Source organism: Peromyscus eremicus, chromosome 4 (assembly GCF_949786415.1).
Source record: "Peromyscus eremicus chromosome 4, PerEre_H2_v1, whole genome shotgun sequence".
NCBI lineage: Eukaryota > Metazoa > Chordata > Mammalia > Rodentia > Cricetidae > Peromyscus > Peromyscus eremicus.
In genome coordinates, this window is record NC_081419.1 from 122,650,390 (window position 1) to 122,671,785 (window position 21,396).

Consider the following 21,396-nt stretch of genomic DNA (forward strand, 5'->3'; position numbering starts at 1 on the left):
GCTTTGCGCCTTTCCTGGAACTCACTTGGTAGCCCAGGCTGGCCTCGAACTCAGAGATCCGCCTGCCTCTGCCTCCCGAGTGCTGGGATTAAAGGCGTGCGCCACCACAGCCCGGCTGAACTAAATTTCTTAATGTACAATTAGATTATTATTAAAAATAATTTACCTTATTTGTAGTATTGTGTTATTATTGGTAGGAAACAGATCAAGACAGAAAGTCCAGCTCCTGTGACATAGTATTCCTGGCTTTTCCCTGACTATGCTCCTTTCTCTTCTAGTGGATTTAATCCCATTGGTTGATATGGAGAAAATAAAATGACATTGTGGACCATGTCCTCTTTCCCACGGGGCGTATATTTTCCTTTGTCTCATAGATAAAACCTCCAGAATCCAAGATGTATTCTGCTCTGGTCCTGGCTGCTGGTGCAATGTGGTGGGAGTCTAGATCTGAGTTTAGTGTTTCTGTACAGACACAAAGGGCATCTCTCAACTCTGGACCAGGAGTAAGGTTCTTGTCTTTCTTAGTTCTTTGTGTTTTTCCTTCTTGTTTCATACTTTAGTGGGGGGCTCTTTGTCAGGCTCCTGAGGGATTCCACAGTGAGAGTCACTTGCTAACATCTCTGCTGCTCAGTTACCCACTGTAAACATCCTTCCATCTCCTTATTGTCCTTCTCCCTATCTTCTCCATCTAGTCTTAAAACCCAGAAGAATTGGCCTGGGAATGTTGTTCAGTTTGTAGAGTGTTTGTTTAATCTGCAAGAAGTCTTGTGTTTGACGCCCTCTCCACCCCCACCCCCCCAGCACTGTATAAAGCTGAGTGTGGTGGTCTATGCCTATTTTGCCAGCATTGGGAGGAGGAGGAAGGAAGATTACAAGTTCAAAGTCATCCTTAGCTACATAGTAAGTTCAAGGTGGCTACATAGTGAGTTCCAGGTCAGCATGAGGTTACCTGAGACCCGATCTCAAAAGTAAAACAAACAGATAGACAAAAAAAAAGTCCTAAAGTCCCCTACTTGCTATGAAGCTAGGATGAAGCTCCACTATCACAAGGGTATAAACAATGGGTTCAGAAACCATCTTTGTCCCTCAGTGGTTCCCCCTAGTGGGCCTCCACATTTTGTTATTACAGCTGAAGAATTTATGGGGAAAAATGGAGTCACACATGAAGACCTTGAATAGAACAGGCTACCATCTTTATTGTGTGAATTGAGGATTACTGTTGATTGCAGGGTGACCTGAAACTTGGTGGACACAGCATGTGCTCCAAGACACTCAGCTATCGGTACAGTTTTTCTTGAGAATTTTGTATATTTCAAACGTGGGTATGGCATACACTGAGAAGTAGCACTGGATTTGCTAAAACAACAAAAAACCAAAATGCATATTTTAAAAGATGAACAAGAGGCAGGCATGGCAGTGCTCTGCAATGGCAGGAATTGGGAATCTGAGGTCCGGACGTTTACAGAGAGTTCAAGTGGTGTGCATAGTCAGACTCTATAAAAACAAGAAAAAGAGCTAAAATGCAAAGTGAGAAGGAAGAGAACCTCAAACACGAGGCCAGAGAAACCGCACTGCCTCATTGCTCCCCTCAGCCCAAATCCTGGTTTTTATGTGATTTCATTTATGCGACAAAAACACTGTTGTGATTCTTCTGGAGACTGTCCTGTCTGTGGTCAGGTTTAGAGTAGTAATAGAAGGTCCAGCTCATACTCACTGTGGGAATTACTGGTTCTCATCATTTTCACTCATGTGGTGTTTATCATATTTTCTCTTCCTGGGCTTCTACTGGAACCACATCTCCCTTCTTCTCTCCATTCCTCCATTCTCTTTTATAATATCTTTCCTCTCTCCCTCCCTCCTTTCCTTTCTTTCTCCCTTCCTTTTGTCTACTTATCTATCCACACACCCACTCACAATCTACCCTTCTAGTTCCATTCATCCACCTATTTATCGTTCCATCCTCCCACCTATTCCTTCCTTTTATCTATCTGTCCTTCCTTTCATTCACTCAGATTCTATGCCCATAAAATTTTATATCCTAATATGAAGAGGGGGCCCAGGAAAGGACACATTTGTGTGTTGAGAACTTCCAAGTCCTTATTACTGGGTTTAACGTATAGTTTATGAACTGAACAAGAACATGTTATAAGCAAAAGGTGAGGCTATTAATGATTACATTAAAAACTTAGACATCAACCAGGATGATGCCAGACAAAGAGGGACATACAGCCATCCTTGCTCAGATTCATCTGGGGAAAGTTAAGAGATGGTTACAGGGCTGTGAGGACTCATAGCCAAAGAGTATGTGCTGGACACACCCTGACTATGCACACAGAAGTGGTGATGATGTTGTGCAGCATCTGGCCAGCCTCCTGCTGGGTCAGAATGAATTCTGCAGGGGATTGAGGTGCCTTTGGGGCCAAAGACCACTCAGCATGTCCCTCAGCAGGCCACCCACACAGACTTGTTTTTCTTAGTCCACCGTACACCAGTTAAATTATTTTTAAATGCATTTTCCCACTTCCTGCTAAAATATGGTTAATAATTAACTGCTTCTCTTGGCCTGGGGTGTCCTTCTGTAGTTCAGCTACAAAACTGCTCCCTTTGGACCCCTTCCTCCTTCTTGTGATTCCTCCAGCACCAACAAATGATGGCCCTGCTTTTTCCATCTCTAATTTCCTCTTTGAAAGAGGAAATATCGCTCATAAGATTTTTTCCAAACAAACTTGAATAGATCCCAAATAAGTCTGCCTTCCCTTATGCTAAAACCACAGAAAAACCCATGAAAAACGGCTTTGTGTGAATGAGCTTGCCTAGCACCTTGTAAAGTTCCCCTTTCTGGACATCACAGGTGCTCGTCTCTGTCTTGAAGCAGGTGGTCCTCCGCATCTCCACTCTGAAGTGTAACTCCATGTGGTCTGTCATCTGTGGGTAGTGAGGGAAGGGAAATGAAGGATGGCCTCTTCTCCCCATTGTGGCTTCTAGATGAGGGGACAGCTCTACACCATGCTCAACGGCAAGGGCCCAGTCTTGCACAATTGTAGGATCCTTGCTCTCCTTCCTCCTGGACTCCAGGCCTCTTTTAGTCACTCATTGGGATAGCACCAAGACTACCAGAAGACACTGAAATCTCACCAAGACTGCCAGAAAACCTATCTTTCTCATCTTTTGGACAGCATTGAAAAGGCTAATAGTTCCAGGCAGAATTGTGTACAAGTTTTCTGAGAATGGTTAGATAGTAAACAGGTTAATCTCTGTAGGCCATGGCTTCTGTGTCGTAACTTTACAGACTGACCCCGGCAGCATGGCAGCCCCAGATGGACACAGCACAGATGGTTCCAATAGCACTGCTTTAAAAGGCACCCGACCAGGACAGTTGGACCTGGGTATGTAACTTGTTGGTTATCATGGAAACAACAGATTCATTCACTTTAGCAAATGTACATTTCTCTTATTCCCACTTTCAGTTGGGAATGGTAGCATATACCTGTAATTATAGTACTGGGGAGACGGAGGCAAAAGGCTATGAGGTTGAGGCTGACTTAGTCTGTCTAGTGAGATCCTATCCAAACAAACGCCTGGGGTTTTACCAGAGCACTGGGTCCCACTGTGGAGGAGAGACAGGGAAGCCACGTACTCACCTGCTTCTCAATCTTCAGGATGCGAACGATCCTGAAGTTGTACAAGTCATCACTTTCTTTGTTGTATGTTTCTGTGACATACTCCAATGTGCCTGGGACAGAAACTTCTATTGCACTTACTTCGTGGACAACTATAAATGTCTTCCTCTTTTCTTGATAGCTGAAGGCCACCAGGGCCACCAGAATGGCTAACAGGACCCGTGGTGCCTTCCAAGGTCTGGCCATCATCATTCATCTGGAGAATATTGGGAAGAGCTTCCCCCTCGTCTTCATCTATTGGGTCGTACTGACCACAGCTGTCCTGAGTCAGACTTAAGGGCAACATGCAGCGACACCCACAGCTCTATCTTTCTCCTCCCATCTGCCTACTCTAGGGACACTTTGCAATGACTGGCAAACTCACGTCTACTCTCATTCTTTTTGCATAGTTCATTACACACACACACACACACACACACACACACACACACACACTTATATTTTGTGGGGGCTTCTCCTTCAGCAACATACACTTCTGTGGACAGAGGCCTCTTTCCACTGACCTTATGTCATGAGGGGCCAAAGAACACTTCAGGGATAGGCAATGGAGGACATACGAAGGGTATTGGGTCTCAGGAAGTATAGCCTAACCAGAAGGATGATGGGAAGGAGAAGCTCACGAGGAGGAGCTGGGTTTTGAGGAAGCCCTCTCCTTGACCTGGTTCTTGGACACTGGTTCTAGGCAATATGTCTAAAGAGCAGAGGGACTAGGAGGAGAGAGAGAAGCAAGGACCTGGAGAACCTCACTTTGGAAAGCTAGTGACATTTGAGTGGCCGACTCCATGTTTTAGGGGTGAGCAGGAAGTTGAAGGAGGGGATGGCAAGAGTTTCCTGCCTGACAAGTTGGGTTTCAGAAAGATAAGACCCCACAGGAGCTCCAGCTTGGTATGGAAAGGCAAAGTCAAAGGCATGGAGGCTGGCAGGATACAGCCATCTGTGTGATGCCAGCTCACAAGATGTTTGGAGTAAGCCTACAGGACAATGGTTCTCAACCTGTGGGTTGTGATCCCCTTGGCAAACCTCTATCTCCAAAAACACTTACATTGCAGTTCATAACAGTAGCAAAATTACAGTCATAAAGTAGCAAAAATACATTTATGATTGGAAGTCACTACAACATGAGGAACTGTTTTGAAAAGTTATAGCATTAGAAAGGTTGAGAACCATTACTGTAGGATATTGCTCATAAGGATACAATATCAAGACAAGTAGTGAAAGATCCTAGAACAGAGGTGTGAGTGCATATACCTGCACTCATGCTGACATGCACAAACATGCAAACATATGTAGCCACACCTCTGCTCTAAGTATGTATTCAGACTGAATTATGAATCGGCATACAGACACATGCACCTCCATTCCTACCCTAAGTACATCTTCCCACTGGCCATTGTGTAGCCATTTCCTATAAATTGGAGGATCCTCTTCTTAATGAGGGAGGCTCATTGAGACTAAGGAAGTAATACAAATTTGGAGGTCTCAGGAAAGTTCTTGAAGTACTTTCCTGAGGTTATATAAGCAGTAACTTCTGGGGCGATGATCCTCTCCAGCCTAGTTGTCTGCAAGTTGCTCAAGCAGCTCAAAGAGTTTCATGAGCCATTGCCCATTCTGGAGTGGGATTTTTCAGGAACAGAGTTCCCTTTAAGTCACTCATGCTTCTATAAATAAGCCCTCACCCATATTTCTGAAGATAATTCCAATAAAGTCATTGGTTCCCAAAACTAGGAGCAGAGCTGACACCAAGATGCCTTTCTCAGTCACATATCACTGCTACCACATCTGAGGCCCCATTGGGTGGGAGTCCTCATAGGGAAGGGTCTGAGGTCTAAGACTTGCACCATCACATCCCCATACCTACTTGATGTCTTCACCACTGAGAGCACTTCCAAAGTAGGAGAGAACGGAAGTGGAAGGTAGGACTTCATCCATTGCTCCTGCTGTCATTATAGCTGGTAGTGTTTCAGAAGAGATCTGTCTGGGATTTGGGTCTGCTTGCTTAATTAGCCAGAGGGATCAGTGACAAGGTTGATGTCATGCTGAGAATGCCTGGTGGAGGAGTTTGCTTATTGCATGGCAGATGAGAAGCAGAGTAAGACAGACAGGAAGGGGCTGGGTTCCAATCTCCCCTCCTAGGACCTGCTTCCTGTGACCCAACTTCTACTGATTGTACCACTTAAGGGCTTTATAACCTCCCAGTAGCTCCACAGGCTGGGACCACACATAAGCCCTCAGGGGACATTTAAAGTCCAAATCACACACTGTATTTCTTCCCTCTGTGGGTCTACATCTGCAGAGGTGATGGCTTCTCTTCCTTATCACAAGCACTACTTCTCTTCTGTGTCCCCCACCTCAGCCATGGTTTTCAAGACCTTTCTGTTTCCAGGACTAGGAGAGAAATAAGTGGGGACTAGAAAGTTGCTATTTGACTCTAGCTCTAGTACCCTTGGCCTTGGCAGAAATGCAAATCTGACATCCTTGGGGTGCCCTCCCAGTTCTTCTCCACCCTCACTGCTAAGATCCACTCCTCTGCTGTGCTCCTGGCTGCTGGATGAGCTTCCTATGATGATCTATCTCTCAAGTTACCAGAAACAACAGCATACAGCAAGGTAAGTTTACCATCTCCTAATAGCCAGATCTCCAACCTCCAATTCCCTCATTACTTCTCCCATGACTCTGCATCTCTCTCTCAAGGACCCTTGTGATTGCATGGTATCTACCCAGTCACTGAGGTGATCCACCGTCTCAAGACCCCTTCTCTATAGCTCCAAAGTCTCTTTTACCTGGAAGCAGTGCATTCACAGGTTTGCAATCTTGGACTGAGGCAGCATGGGTCAGGACATTGCTCTGTCTGTCACAGAAGTAGAGATGATGTCTCTTCTTCTGTTTGGGCTTACTCTTTCATTCTGAGACTCCTCTTTTTTTTTTTTTGGACTGGGATTTGTGGGCCCCTTTTGATGTCTCTCACACTCTAGGATGACTTCAACGCAGCCCATTCTTGGATGTCTGCTCATCCAAGAAGTGTACTTGGATGGAAAGAAGGAGCCAGAGACCATTTCATGCTCACCTGTTCTCCAACCTCTGGCCCTTTCACTTTCTAGACATCAGCAAGAAATGCAGGTGGCTTTTCCACCTACTATGAAAAGCTTGAGTTCTCTGGCACCCAGCTTTATACCTGTTTTCATAAATAACAAAGACTGTTGTTACATTCGATAGAATATTTATTTTCAAGGTTACAGGGGATTGTCCAACGTCTGAAGCTACAATCTTGGGGTTGATCTGCTGGTTACCTACTGTTGCTTTAGGTAGATGAATGTGCAGGGGTTCAACTAGTTGATATGTAAAACTTCTCACACAGCCTTCAGCCCTGGTGTGTTTTTAAGTTCTCTGATTGCCAACAAGAAAGGCAGCAGCCATAGTAGGGCATGGTGGTATACATTTTAATTCTAGCACTCAGGAGGCACAGCAGATGGCTCTCTGTGAGTTCGAGGCCAGCCTGGCTATATCCCACAGCCCTCTTCTCCCCTCCTTCTAAGAGAGAAGGGCAATAGTCAACAAGGCATAGTCGTGATGATCTTTTCTAAGGGGACATAGCTGATCTAATGAAGATAGTGGAAGTTCCACTTGAAGGATAATCTTGTACAGCGCTTCTGTTCAGGCATGACTCTGTTTATAGATCTGTTTGTATTTCCTGGTTTAGACCCTGTCAGTGGTACACAAGAACACCCTTTCCACAAACTCTGCTGGTTGTCCCAAGTTCCTCATATGTATTTGTACTAATTTTGAAACAAATATACCAGATTCTTACCTCTCAGCCTTGAAGACAAACAGATTCCTTAGCAGCTGAGCCCCACCAAACACCCACACTGGCAGGAAGTCTAACTCCTTCTCCTAGAACAGCTAGGACTCCCTAGGTGCCACACTGGAGGTTAATAGACCAGCCATGGGTGGCTGTCCTGACTGTCGTGTGGTGTTTAGAAGTGTTCCTTTTACCATTGATACCATTTGGAAAGCATAAGCTGGAAATCTTTTTCTCTGTCTCTATCTCACACCCTACCCCCTGTAGCTCATGTCTATCTGCCTCTCAGGTAGATATCTGTCTATCTAAATCTGTCTGTCTACCTGTCTATCTAACACTGTCTATTTAGGAGATGCCTATCTATCTATCTATCTATCTATCTATCTATCTATCTATCTATCTATCTATCTATCATCTATCTATCTATCTATCTATCTATCTATCTATCTATCTATGTATCTATCTATCTTTTTATTTTTCAAGATAAGTTTCTCCGTGTAGTTTTGGTGCCTGTCCTGGATCTAACTCTGTAGCCCAGGCTGGTCTCAAACTCACAGAGATCTGCTGGGATTAAAGGTGTGCCCCACTACCACCTGGCTATCTATCTATCTATCTACCTGTCATCTATCTATCTATCTATCTATCTATCTATCTATCTATCTATCATCTACTTAGAGCTGTTAGGCTATCTAGTTGTATTATCCACATTTGTTGAAGCAATAATTTTTTAAATCCACTGACTTGAAGCTCATCTTGATCTAGAGCCACATTCCTTGAGTGAGTGACTCATTTTGAGACTTCATTTCTGCCCCACTCTCAGGGAGTGCTTATCTATTCTTCTCTTGTCCCCTTCTTTAGCCTGACTCTGGCTAGAGTCCTTGGAATGAGGTTCAAGAACTTGCATAGCTAGTTGGCTCCACCAATCTTTACGGTCTGTAGCATGTTTTCTTCTTCAAGCATTTACAGGCTCTCCTTTGTATTTAACTTTCCCAGCATTTTAAAAATTAATTTAGCTTGTCACTTCTTGTTGGTATTTTGAGTTGAGATTAATTCTAAATATACCAGTTCACAGAGAATTAAATTTGTGTCATACTGAGAATTATACTTATTTACTTCATGTTTTTAATACTTTTCAGAAGACATAAAAAGACTATATATATACATACATATATATATATTCTGCTTATTATTGGTGATCAGGCAAGTGGTCCTGCTGATCTGGGTGGGTTATTTCTTACATTGAGGCCTGAGCTAAGTAAGGTCCATGTGATGAGTAACTTTCCCTGTTAAGTTGATTGCGGATAGAACCACTGTGGAAACCGTATGTACATGGGAGTATTTCCAGAAAGATTTAACTGAGGAAGGAAAACTCACCCTGAATGTGGATGGTACCATTGTACTGGAAACCCTGACTGAATAAAAAGGAGAAAGCCAGTGAAGCCTTGGTATTTATTTCTCTCTGTTTCTGACTGCAGACCCAGTATGACCAGCTGCCCCCTGCTCCTACCACCATGCCTTCCCTGCCATATTGGACTGTTCTCTCAAACCATGAGCCCCAGTAAAGCTTTCCTACCTTAAGTTATGTTTGCTGTGTATTTCATCACAGTAACAAGAAAAATAAGCAGTATAGTGCATGTAAAAACAATCAAATGATATGGCACCATGTCCTTCATCTTCATTTAGATCCCAAGGCTAGATTTACATGGCAAGAAGATATTTGCATGTGTGAGTAAAACCTTGGTAGAGAGAGATCTCCTTGGGTAATCTGGGTAGACCCAACAGAGTGACAGCAGTCCCTGTAGGAACGGGGAGAGGGCAAACAGCCAGAGAGCCACAAGAAGAACATGGAAGCACAAGAGGATTCTCCCTATGGAAGAAAGTGCCAAAAGACAAGAAGTACTGGTGGCCCTAGAAGCTGAAAAAAGAAGGACTCTCACTGGCATCTTTAGGAGGAACACAGCCCTGCTGACGTTTGATTTTAGTCCAGTGAAAGCCATGTTAGACTCTGCCTTCCATTTGATACATTTGATTTGTTTTAAGGCACTAAGTATGCGGCAACAGAAAACATCTTCACTCATTTTAATGGTTCTCAGAATATTTAATTTTAATAGAAAGAATATGATTATGAGGAGTGATTTGTGCTCTTCTGTGGGAGTACAGTGTTAACAATAAGACATTTTGAGTTGAAATTTTCTTGCTTTTTCAAATATAGAATAATTTGGAATGGCATTTTGGACATTTTGAAGATTATCCGAGGGAACAATGATATGTTTTTCAATAGGTGGTTGATCACAGCTGGATTCTGAACCCGCTGTGGGTTGAGGTGTCAGTGTTGCTTCCATGTCACAGCTTTTGCAGGGCTCTTTGGATCTGTGCCTACTGTCCTAGAGGCCAGTCCGGCTGGGTGGAGTTTATCCCTCTATTCCTTTTGAAGGCCTTGTAATGCTGCTGAAAGCCCACACAGTACAGCATGCTAAAGCCTCTTTCCTTAGCTCCTCCCATAACCAGAATCCTAGGCCTGGAATCCCAGGGGAGTCCAGCACATTGAGCTCACCCATTTGCCCTAGAAAAAGCAGACCAGAGTGATGGAAAAAGGGCAAGAAAGGATTTTAATTAAAATGGCCATATTGGAAAGATGGGAATTAAGCCTTTCAGCTCTTCTTTAGGGTACTGACATGAACTTAAACACACGAAAAACTTGGAGTTGGGGGAGGGGCATGAGGGACATGTAATTAAGCAGTTTAATCAAGATGAGATCTGATTGAAACTTATCTCAGTTTCTGGCTCTACAAGGTAGATGAGAGAAGTCCTCTTGCTTGAGGGGACAATATGATCCTCTGGAGATGATTGTTCCTGCTTGGGGAGGGGATGACTTCATCGTGGGTGAACTGTCTGTGAGGCTTAGCTGACCTCCGAAGCCAGTGACTGCCGATGTTGAGGCTCCTTTAAAGAACTGGAACAAGACTGTGTAAAAGCTTGTATAAGATGTCCCAGTCACTCTCTGCACCTTCAGCCTTGAAGGGAGATGAGATTTGTTAGGTTAATTTGAGTAATTAGCATGCTCCATAAGGCCACCCCTTATGGTTTGTTTGATACTTTTTCTAATCACAGGGTAAGTTTTCCCACAAATCAGATAGGCCAAAGGGGCAGACAATTTTTTTAATTAAAAAAAATTTTTTTGAGAATTTCATACAAGAGTATTCGTTTACATTGTTTATACCCTCCCCACTCCAACTCCTTACATTTCTCTCCACTGCACCCACTTACACACACACACACACACACACACACACACACACACACACATTAATACATCTAGGGTGCATGTGAAAGGCAGGAGCCTCAACCTAGTCTTTGTACCCTCCCTGTGAGACAGGTTCCTCACGCCTTGAGCTCCCCAGTGGAGTAGAATCCTAGGTATGTACAGCACTCACCTGCTTATGAACACACTGAAGAAGGTGTCTTTGCCTGTCACTCTCCTGGCACCTCCAGCACCCACTGTTGACACACCACTGAACCTTCATCTGCCTCAGTGAGGACAGCCTGGAGCTATGCCAACGTTTCCTTCTGATGACCTTGGGGGACTTGAGTTGAGCAACACTGTTGCCCTGTCTCTCTGTGTCTCAGCCAATTCCTCTACCAAGAGGTGGGTGACCTTGGACCTAGAAGACTCCTAGCCACAGTAGCATGTGATCCTTCCTCTGAAGAAGTAAAATACTTTCCCATTGCTGAAACCACAAGAGTGTGGCCATAGCACTGCATCAGGGACACGCTTAACGCTGCATTTACCACTCAGACAGTTCATGTGTCCCCACTTTCATCTGTCCCTACATGCCGAATGTTCTGATGTATCTTGGCATGGCCGAGGTTTTTTTAAAAAAAGTTTTATTTTAAAAGAATTTCAAACTGTAATAACGTTACTTTACAGTGCAAAGAGCTTTTCCCTCCGAAACATCAGAGAAAGAACTCCCCAACTTACTATTAATTCCTGCAAACAGGTGTGATCTTCTCCATAACCCAGTGCAACCAGTGCACTCCAGGGAAGACACCAGAAGTACCCCCTCACTATCCTCAGATTTCATCAGGAATCCAGGAGCAGCACATAGCCTTAGCTCAGCTAATTGTGGAGTCCTGAAAGTATGATCTGGGTCTTTTAGGAATGGGCACCTGGAAGGGAACTCACAGCAAGTGTTCTTTCTAAATGACAGAATCACCAGCTACACCGATCTTCTCCTGTCAGAAATGATTCCTTACTCATTTCCTTGATCTTCATAACCTTAATACCATGGAAGAGTATTCTAATATGTGTTTTTCTGATTTGCATATGGGAATGGCATCAATGTATAAGAATATGCTGTGACAGAGGCCAATCCAGGCCTCTCTGTTCTGAGTATGTGCTTTCACACAGGCTAGAGGCTAGGCCCAGGCTCTGCTTTCCAGTGGGCCTTCAAGGACTTGGTACTCCAATCTGAGTCCTAAGCAAGCCTGATAATGGGAATCTCCTCTGTTTGATAGGTACATATTACTATCTTTTTTTAATCTAAATAAGTTTTTAATTTAATTAATTAATTTATTTTACATCCCAACTGCAGTTCCCACTCCCTCCCACCATTTCTCCTCTGCCTACCTCAATCTACCCCTCTGTTTCTGTTCAGAAAGGGGCACGCCTCCCATGGGTATCAACAAGCATGGCCTATCAAGTTGCAGTAGGTCAAAGCACTTCTCCTTGTATTTAGGCTGGGCAAGGCAAACCAATATGAGGAATAGGTTCCAAGAACCAGCCGAAGCATTAGGGACAGCCCCTGTTCTCATTGTTGGGAGTCTCACAAATAAACCAAGCTACACAACTGTCACATTTATGCAGAGGGCCTAGGTCAGTTCCATGCATGCTTTCTGGTTGTTGGCTCAGACTCTGTGAGTTTCTATGAGTCAAGTTAGTTGTTTCTGTGGGTTTTTTTGTGATGTCTTTGACCCCTCTGCCTCCTACAATCTTTCCTCCCTCCATTCAGCAGGATTCCTTGAGCTTGGCCTAATGTTTGGCTGTGGGTCTCTGCATCTGTTTCCATCAGTTATTGGATGAAGGCTCTCTGATGACAATTGGGATAGTTACCAATCTGATCACAGGAGATGGCCAGTTCAGGCTGTGTATCCACTATTGCCAGGAGCCTTAGCTGGGGTCTTCCTTGTAGTTTTGTGGGAGTTTCCCTGGCATCAGTTTTCTACCTGACCCTGAAAAGTCCCCCTCCTTTTTCCAGTCATCTCTTTCAGTACTCTCTTCCTCCACCCACCCCTCAACACAATCCTTCAAGTTCCCATCCCCACCCACCCAGTCCACCCAGGGAGATTTCTTCTATTTCCTCTTCCAAGGGGGATCCATGAATCCTCCCTTGGGCCCTCCTTGTTATCTAGCCTATGTCTGTGGATTGTAGCATGGTTATTCTTTACTTTACAATTAATATCCACTTATGAGTAGTGTATACCATATTTGTCTTTCTGGGTCTGAGTTACCTTACTCAGGATGATTTTTCTTCTGGTTTCATCCATTTGCCTTCAAATTTCATGATGTCATTGTTTTTAACAGCTGAGTAATACTCCATTGTGTAAATGCAACACATTTTTTTTTTATCCATTCTTCGGCTGAGGAGCATCTAGGTTGTTTCTAGATTCTCGTTATTACAAATAAAGCTGCTATGAACATAGTTGAGCAAGAGTCCTTTGAGTTAGATTGAGCATCTTTTGTGTATATGCCCAAGAGCCATATGCCTGGGTCTTGAGGTAGAATGATAACAGTTTTCTGAGAAACCGCCCTATTGATTTCCAAAGTGACTGCACAAGTTTGCATTCCCACCAGCAATGGAGGAGTGTTCTCCTTGCTCCATATCTCTCCAGCATAAGCTGTCATTTGTATTTTTGATCTTAGCCATTCTGACAGGTGTAAGATGGAATCTCAGAGTTGCATTTCCCTGATGGCTAAGGATTTTAAACATTTCTTCTCTCTCTCTCTCTCTCTCTCTCTCTCTCTCTCTCTCTCTCTCTCTCCCTTCCTTTCTTTCTTTCTTTCTTTCTTTCTTTCTTTCTTTCTTTCTTTCTTTCTTTCTTTCTCTCTTTATTATTTATTTATTTAATATTTATTTGCTGTTTTTGAGACAGGGTTTCTCTGTGTAGTTTTGGTATCCGTCCTGGATCTCACTCTGTAGACCAGGCTGGCCTCAAACTCACAGAGATCTGCCTGGCTCTGCCTCCCAAGTGCTGGGATTAAAGGCATGCATCACTACCGCCTGGCTTTGAACATTTCTTTAAGTGTTTCTCTGCCATTTGAAATTCTTCTATTGAGAATTCTCTGTTTAGGTTTGTATTAGTTAGGGTTTCTATTTCTGTGAAGAGACACCATGATCACAGCAACTCTTACAAAGAAAACATTTAATTAGAAGTGGCTCACCTACAATTTTAGAAGTTCAATCCATTATCATCATGATGGGGAGCATGGCAGCATGCAGGCAGACATGGTGCTGGAGTAGTAGCTGAGAGTTCTATATCTTTCAGGCAACAGGAAATTGACTAAGACACTCAGCTGTATCCTGAGCATAGGAAACCTCACCCCCACAGTGACACACTTCCTCCAACAAGGCCATACCCACTTCAGCAAAACCAACAAAACCTAGTAGTGCCACTCCCTGTGAGATTATGGGGGCCAATTACATTCAAGCTACCACAAGGTCTGTACCCCATTTTTCTTTCATTTATTTGTTTTTTTTATGTTTAGCTTCTTAAGTTCTTTATATATTTTGGAAATTAGCCCTCCGTCAGATGTGAGGTTGGTGAAGATATTTTCTTATTCTTTAGGCTGCCATTTTGGCCTGCTGATGGTGTTCTTTGTCTTACAGAAAGTTTTTAGTTTCATGAGGTCCCAGTTATTAATTGCTATCCTAGTGTCTTGTTACTGGTGTTATATTCAGGAAGTAGTCTCCTGAGTTAATACATTCAAGGCTATTTCCTACTTTCTTATCAGGTTCAGTGTAACTGGATTTATGTTGAAGTCTTTGATCCACTTAGACTTGTGTTTTGTGCAGGGTGATAGATATGGATCTATTTGCATTCTTCTACATGCTGACATCCAGTTATGCCAGTGCTATTTGTTAAAGATGCTTTCTTTTCTCCATTGTATAATTTTGGCTTCTTTGTCAAAAATCAATGTCCATAGGCATATGGATTTATGTCTGGGTCTTTGATTTGATTCTATTGATCAATGTGTCTGTTTTTATGTCAATACAATACTGTTTTTTATTACTGTAGCTCTGCAGTAGAGCTTGAGATCAGGGATGATGATACCCTCGGCAGTTCTTTTATTATATAGGATTGTTTTAGCTATCCTGGGTTTTTGTTTTTCCAAATGAAGTTGAGTATTGTTATTTCAAGGTCTGTAAAGAATTGTGTTGGAATTTTGATGGGGATTTCATTGAATTTGTAGATTGCTTTTGGTATGATGGCCAGTTTTACTTTGTTAATCCTACAGGTCCATGAGCGTGGGAGATCTTTCCATTTTCTGTCATCTTCTCTAATTTCTTTCTTCAAAGACTTGAAGTTCTCCTACAGGTCTTTCGCTTGCTTAATTAGAGATACTCAAGATATTTTATATTGTTTGTGGCTATTGTGAAGGGTGCTTTTTCCCTGATTTCTTTCTCAACATGGTGCTATCTTAGTCCTTCCAGAATTCTTAAATAGAAACACTCAGACACTTTGAGACTCCCTGAATAAAACATGTCCATTGAAAGGTTTGTTAGCCATTAGCCATGTCAAAGGTGACAGATGGGCAGGTAAGGAAAGGAGAGCCTCTTCAGCCTCAGAATTCATCCTTTAGCCATTCGTACTCAAGAGCAGCCTCACCTGGTACTTATGTTTTTTTTAATAGCCACTTGCCCTTTTAGCAAAGTTTCTCATGACACACAAAGTTATTTTGCCAAATACCACGAAGAAAATTCTTGCTCTCTTCCAGTGATGAATGACTGCACTGAATCTTGATCCTGAGTCTGATGAGGATATACTAATCACTTATAGATAAATGCCTGTGGGGGTCTTGATTCTGAGTCTGAGGAAATTCAAGAAGTTGTCTCTTGTGCCAATGCATTCAAGACTATTCCCCACTTTCTCTTTTATCAGGTTCAGTGTAACTGGATTTTTGTTGAAGTCTTTGATCCACTTGGATGTAAGTGGATCATTCATCCACTCATGGATGAATGCCTGGGGGGCGGGGCTTGAATCTGAATCTGATGAGGATAAACTAACTACTTATGGATGATGACTGGGGGCCTTGATCCTGAGTCTGAGGTTACACTAACTACTTATGGTTGGATGACTGGGTTGCAGGGAGGCATTTTCCTTTTCTATGTATACCATGGTATTCAGATTATTAAAAAAGCATAAAATAGTCTAGTGGCAGGTGATAACTCTACTGTGTTCTGCTGTGTCTTAGTGAATTCAGGAGTGACTGATCTCAAATGTGGCACGAGAATTAGACACCAGGTCAGAGATTCTCTGAAACTATGGTTGTTGCACAGTCCAGTGAGCAGAGACTTACTATGTACAAATTTAACACTATGTTTACAAAATGTGCTCTCCTAAAGCACAGGAAATATTGGTTGTATTGTCAACAATAAAAACAAAATAAATCTCAATATGTCTCAAAGAAAGGTAAGATAGAATAGATGTTCTCTGACTATGGTTGACTTGAGTTAGAAGTTGGTAAGTAAAAGGTGATTTGAAATCAGCTGTGGTTAGAATTAAGCAGTTCAGTAATTACAGCCCAAAGGTCAGAAAAGATGTCAGAGAATGTGAGAGCAGGTTAGAAGCCAGGGGAACTGATAATGAGCACAGACCACCAGGAGAATGTAGCCAGATGTAGCTGCTAGCCAAAGAGGATCAGGGAACTCAGGAAGGTGGCATCTCATGGACATCCCCAAACTAGTGACCTTGAGCTTGGTAGGTAGCATGTGTGTGTTGCAGGCATTTCCCAGGAGTGAGTTCACCAGACTTCTCAGGAGTTCCTCCAACACTGGGAATCCTTTCTAGCATTGTTTAAGAACAAACAGGGCTGATATAGTGCCGCTAGACTGCGGTACAAGTGGGACCTGTCCTGGCAAAGCGCAGAGACAGCCCAGAGATATGCATACAGAGGGTATGTCTGTGGATGCTTCTCACTTCAGGGTTTGTGTCACCACAGGGTTTGGAATGTCTCCTTCGGCTCTGCCTTCTGCTTGGGGTAGTGAGAAGGGAACAAGGCAGAGGAGTGGAGATAAGGGCTTAGACAGAAGCACAAAAGGAGGCATTCAAGAGCACAGGTCTCTGATGGGCAGGGCTATGTGGGATCCTGAGCTGAGAAGGGCGTTACCAACTGTGGCTGTTCCATCCCTTTTCCCTTGTGTCCCCAGGCCCATGGCTGATGCAAAGGACAGCCATGTTGTGGAAGCTGTCCCTGATTGTAGGATTGATTGTGCTAGGCACTCATATGTGGATCATTGACAAAGAATTTGTAGACATTATTAAGGATATAGATTATTTTGTGGCATCGGTGGAGTTTGCTGTGGCTCAGTTCAACGACAATAACCCAGAAGAGAACATATACAGGTTGCTGGAAGTTGGGAGAGCCCAGAAAAAGGTGAGTCCATGTGCAGAGCATTATTCCTTCATGAACAGACCTGGGGTGGGGGAGCATTGGCAGGGACTGATGAGAGAGTACTGGGTCTGCAGCATACTCTACAGCCATGGGTCTGGAGACCCTCCCTTACCAAGGACAGCTTTTCTTATTCCCTAAATGACTCTGTCTTGGGCTGTTGTTAGCCCTGGGCACTGTGCCCCGGGAGCTTTTGGTATCAAACATTCTACCTCCTCTAGCTGCTGCACAGCCCTAGAGATGCAGGCTTAGCTCATCATATGGGACTGAACATGGTGGTGTGATGTGATGGAGCAAATATGTTCTTAGTATGTGTCAAGTATAGATGTAGGTGAAGACTGATAGTATGTTTTGTTGAAGTGTGTTGTGTATTTGGTGTGTGTTGGGCAAGCGTGGATATTACCTTTACCTGCACGGATTCCTAAGTGCCTAGTTTAGTCAGCTTTTTGGGCAATTTCCATGTTAGTTCACTGAGATGAGTGCTCTTCTCTGAGAGGAGTTCCTGTTGGGTGCTCTCTGAGTTTCCATGTATCTCTATTTAAGGGTATGACAGTCATTCTCAATAACTTCTCACAGCATCTTGAGAGGATTTCAAAACTGGGTAGTGTCTGTGCATTCACTTCAGTCTGTGTCACTAAAAGGAGCACTTGTGTGCTGCCAGCACTCATGTGAAAGGCAATACACCCCCCAAGCTCCTCATACTCCTGCAAAGGTGGAATTGTGTCTGCTTTCTGTTCTAGTTAAAGGAGTTGCTTAGCAATTTAATCCAGCCCATTTCTTAATCTGATTTCTTCATCTGGCCCATGCTGCTCAAGTAAATGTTTGGGATATGTCACATCGCCATGTATGGCTGCAGCCTGTGCAGGTTGCCTGTTCTGTAGGATTTGATTGTCGTCCTCTAAGTGTACCATACCCTACACGTCCATGCCCCTGTAGAGTGGCAGAGTTTAGCAGGAAATACTTGAAGAAGACTGGTATATGTTTTGTGGCTCTCATAGACACATTTCTATTGACATACAATGACAGGATGTGCCATAAAGATGCCTGTTTATAAGCACATGCATGTTCTAGGCATTGAGCCATTGTTTACTTGATTTTCTTCTTGTTTTTGTATTTATGTTATGAAAAATAAGATGTATTTGCATAATTTCTTTTCTACAGACATGGACAATGATATTTTTAATGGATTTGGAGATGGGCTGCACAATTTGTAAGAAACATGATGAAAACATCCATAATTGCCCATTGCTACATGGCTCAGGAGAGAAAAAGGTTAGATAATAAAACCATCTCCAATTTACAACTGCTCTTTTAGAAATAAAAAGATAATGAAGCAAAGCTCAAGACAGGTTTAGGGAAGGCGTGGGGCAATCCAGGCAGAATGAGCGCACATCTCAGGGCTCCCTCACTGGAAGCAGAAGGGGCGATCTTCTCCCCTTATTCATTTATTTATTACTTTATTCTTATCTTAAAAGATCTGTGTTAATTCTTTGAGAATTTCATACAATGTATTTGGATCATATTCTCTCCTCAGTTCTCCCCTAACTTGCTCAGATCCACCTTTATTTCCCAACTTTATGTCCTATTTTTATTAACTCACTCAGTCCAGCTTGTGCTATCCATCTATTTTTGAGTGTGGGGTCATGCACTGGAGTGTGGTTGACCTACCAGAAGCCACACAGAAGGGCTCATCTTGAGCAGACAGAGCCTGGCTTCCATGCCTGTGGCATCCCTCTGCTGCAGATGCCCACATGGCTTCCATCTGTGACAGAGCTATCCTCGTGGTCTTGGACTTGTGCCTTTAGAAGCCATCAGGATTTGAGGAGACAAAATTCCTCCTGTGGTCATCAGCCTTCCTTTGCTCATGTCTTGGAGTTAGGAACTATTTAATTTATCTGCATACTCTGACTTTCTGATAGAGTCTGGGTGATTCTGAATGACATCATTGTTCTGAATGGCCTGTAATCCATGGGATCTGGGACCTTGAGGATAGCTTCCATTTGGGGGACTATGTTAGTGTTTGGTTTCACCTTCCAACTAATGGCCTTGCAGCAGATGCATTTTGAGTGGTGTGTGCTGCTGTTCAGCTGGAAAGTGCCTGATGGGATCTTCTTTCAAGTAGTCCCTTGGTTCTTTCAGGATCCTTGGGATAGAGAAGCTCATCCATCACCATATGTTGTAGAGTGGAACGAGAGTGGGGAGCTGTGAGGACAGGATGCCTCAGGGTGAAGCCCCCAGACAGGTGCTTTTTTAAGACCACTTTGTCTTAGGTAGAAGGAGTTTGTGACTTGTGGCCATTGTGCTAGTGGAGATTTGAGCTTTATGGTCCCCACTCCTGTAAAATGGCTGTTTCAGCTTTACTTTTGAAAAAAAAATTTAATTGCATCTTGAGATCCTATGGCATGCTGTATTATCTTAATTCATTATAATGTTCTAACTTACTTATTGTGATTGTTTTTTCAGGTGCACTGTGTTTTCCAAGTAGATGCCCGACCTTGGTTTTCTCGATTCTCCATCCTGAATAGCACCTGTGTGCCAATATAAGTAGGAGAGGGGCTCTGGCTACCTACAGTAGTATCCCTTCATGAGAGTGTGACTATCTGTAGTCCAAGGTCTACAATGCAATTAGAAGCAATCTTACAGCATCTTCTGAACCCCTGAGCAATGCTTAGGGTCTTCTGGATTGTCTATTTTCCATGGATACCATCTTCAGTGACAAGCAATTGTGTGTGTGTGTGTGTGTGTGTGTGTGTGTGTGTGTGTGTGTATGTATGAGTGTATGTGGGTGTAGCCCTGGCTGTCTCAGAACTAGCTCCGTAGGCCAAGCTGGACTCGAACTCATAGAGATTCACCTGCCTCTGCCTCCCGAGTGCTGGGATTAAAAGCATGTGCCACCACCACCCGGCTGCAGTTGTCTTTTTTTATTACCTTGCCTCAGGTATGAATGTCTTCGTAAATCAGACTCCTCAGTTTATGTGAAACAGCTCACATATGGACCCTACTGATTGATTTGTGTTCTCATTCACTCATTCATTCATTCATTCATTTCTCTGTGCCCCTTACCTATGCATTCATAAGGAATGCAGAAGCCAGGCTTAGTGATGCCCACCTGTAGTCCAGCACTATACAGGAAGGGAAGGGGAGGATCTTGGAAACCCACAAGCTGGAGACCAGCTTAGGCACCACAGTGACGTTACAACCGACGAAGGAAAAGAAAAAGAAGGAATACAAACCACTCTTCCAGGGAGCAGTCATCTGTCTCCCCACTGCTTCTGTGTCAGGAATGAGGCTCACAGTGGTGTCCACTCTGCAGTGGGACCTGTCTCAGGATCAGGAGTAAATGACAGGATAGGAGGTCTTGCCCTCCTGAATACCACGGGCTGTCTGATAGGGCTAGAAATAAACACATGATTCTAATGCGAGAGCTTCAGGTGCTTTCCTCAGTAGCTGACAGATCCACAGAGTAAAAATCACGAAGGATATACAAAATGTGAGAATTTATTAACCAAATTTGTGTTACACAGAACATCATCTAAGTTCAGAACATGCACTCTGACCTTTGAACCTGTGGATAATTTATCAAAACTTAGCATGTTCTGACCCATAATTTACATCTTCATGAATTTCAGAGAATGGATGTCACCTAGATTGTGTTCTCTGATGGCAGTGAAATTTATCTAGAAACTAAGAAGGGAAATACTTGAAAATTTCGCTGTATATCTCAAATGATATACAGGATAGTAGAGTGAACCCAAGTAGGACAGGATATTTTTAAAAATACATAATTGAAACATTCTTACTTTAAAAAAGATTATAGTTTTTATTATTTTAATTATGTATATGTGTGTCTGTGTGTGTCTGTCCATGTGTGTGTGTGCATGTGTGTGTCTGTATGTGGGTATATACATATGAGTACAAGCGCCGGCAGAGCTTCCTGACATAGGTGCTGGGAACCAAACTCCAGTCTTTTGGAAAAGCAGTAAATACTCCCAATCACTGAGCCGTCTCTCCATTCCTCATTCTTATTTCTTTATGAAAAAAAAAACCACCCAAACTTTGCATGTATGATGTGTGTGTGTGTGTGTGTGTGTGTGTGTGTGTGTGTGTGTGTGAAGTGCTGGTGTGTGGGTTCCATGGCTCGTGTGTATGGGTCCAAGGGCAACCTTGGGTGTTGGTTCTCACTTAGAATCTTTTTTGAAATGGGCAATCTTCTGTTGTTCACTGGTGAGTGTGCGAGGATAAGTGGCTGGTGA

At 43.2% G+C, this 21,396-nt stretch overlaps 2 protein-coding genes across 2 annotated transcripts; one reads left to right on the forward strand and one right to left on the reverse strand.

The window, feature by feature from the left end:
- Window positions 1-1,272: 1,272 nt before the first annotated feature.
- On the reverse strand, window positions 1,273-3,869 carry Cst11 (cystatin 11). Its single transcript, XM_059259641.1, has 3 exons — window positions 3,642-3,869; window positions 2,821-2,925; window positions 1,273-1,356 (listed from the first exon to the last, which is right to left on the reverse strand). The coding sequence occupies exons 1-3, from the start codon at window positions 3,867-3,869 to the stop codon at window positions 1,273-1,275; spliced, it is 417 nt and encodes a 138-aa protein (XP_059115624.1).
- A 12,990-nt stretch (window positions 3,870-16,859) lies between these two features.
- On the forward strand, window positions 16,860-20,043 carry LOC131908606 (cystatin-14). Its single transcript, XM_059259642.1, has 3 exons — window positions 16,860-17,128; window positions 18,305-18,415; window positions 19,607-20,043. Exons 1-3 carry the CDS (start codon window positions 16,913-16,915, stop codon window positions 19,685-19,687), a joined length of 408 nt encoding a protein of 135 aa, XP_059115625.1. The 5' UTR covers window positions 16,860-16,912; the 3' UTR covers window positions 19,688-20,043.
- The last annotated feature ends 1,353 nt before the right edge of the window (window positions 20,044-21,396 follow it).

Coding starts and splice junctions, on each gene's coding strand:
- Cst11 (XM_059259641.1), bottom strand. CDS start 3,869: ATGATGGCCAGACCTTGGAAGGCACCACGGGTCCTGTTAGCCATTCTG. Junction 2,926..3,641: donor TCCTGAAGATTGAGAAGCAG/GTGAGTACGTGG, acceptor CACTACCCACAG/ATGACAGACCACATGGAGTT. Junction 1,357..2,820: donor AGAAAGGGGAACTTTACAAG/GTGCTAGGCAAG, acceptor TTGTTGTTTTAG/CAAATCCAGTGCTACTTCTC.
- LOC131908606 (XM_059259642.1), top strand. CDS start 16,913: ATGCAAAGGACAGCCATGTTGTGGAAGCTGTCCCTGATTGTAGGATTG. Junction 17,129..18,304: donor TTGGGAGAGCCCAGAAAAAG/GTGAGTCCATGT, acceptor TCTTTTCTACAG/ACATGGACAATGATATTTTT. Junction 18,416..19,606: donor ATGGCTCAGGAGAGAAAAAG/GTTAGATAATAA, acceptor TTGTTTTTTCAG/GTGCACTGTGTTTTCCAAGT.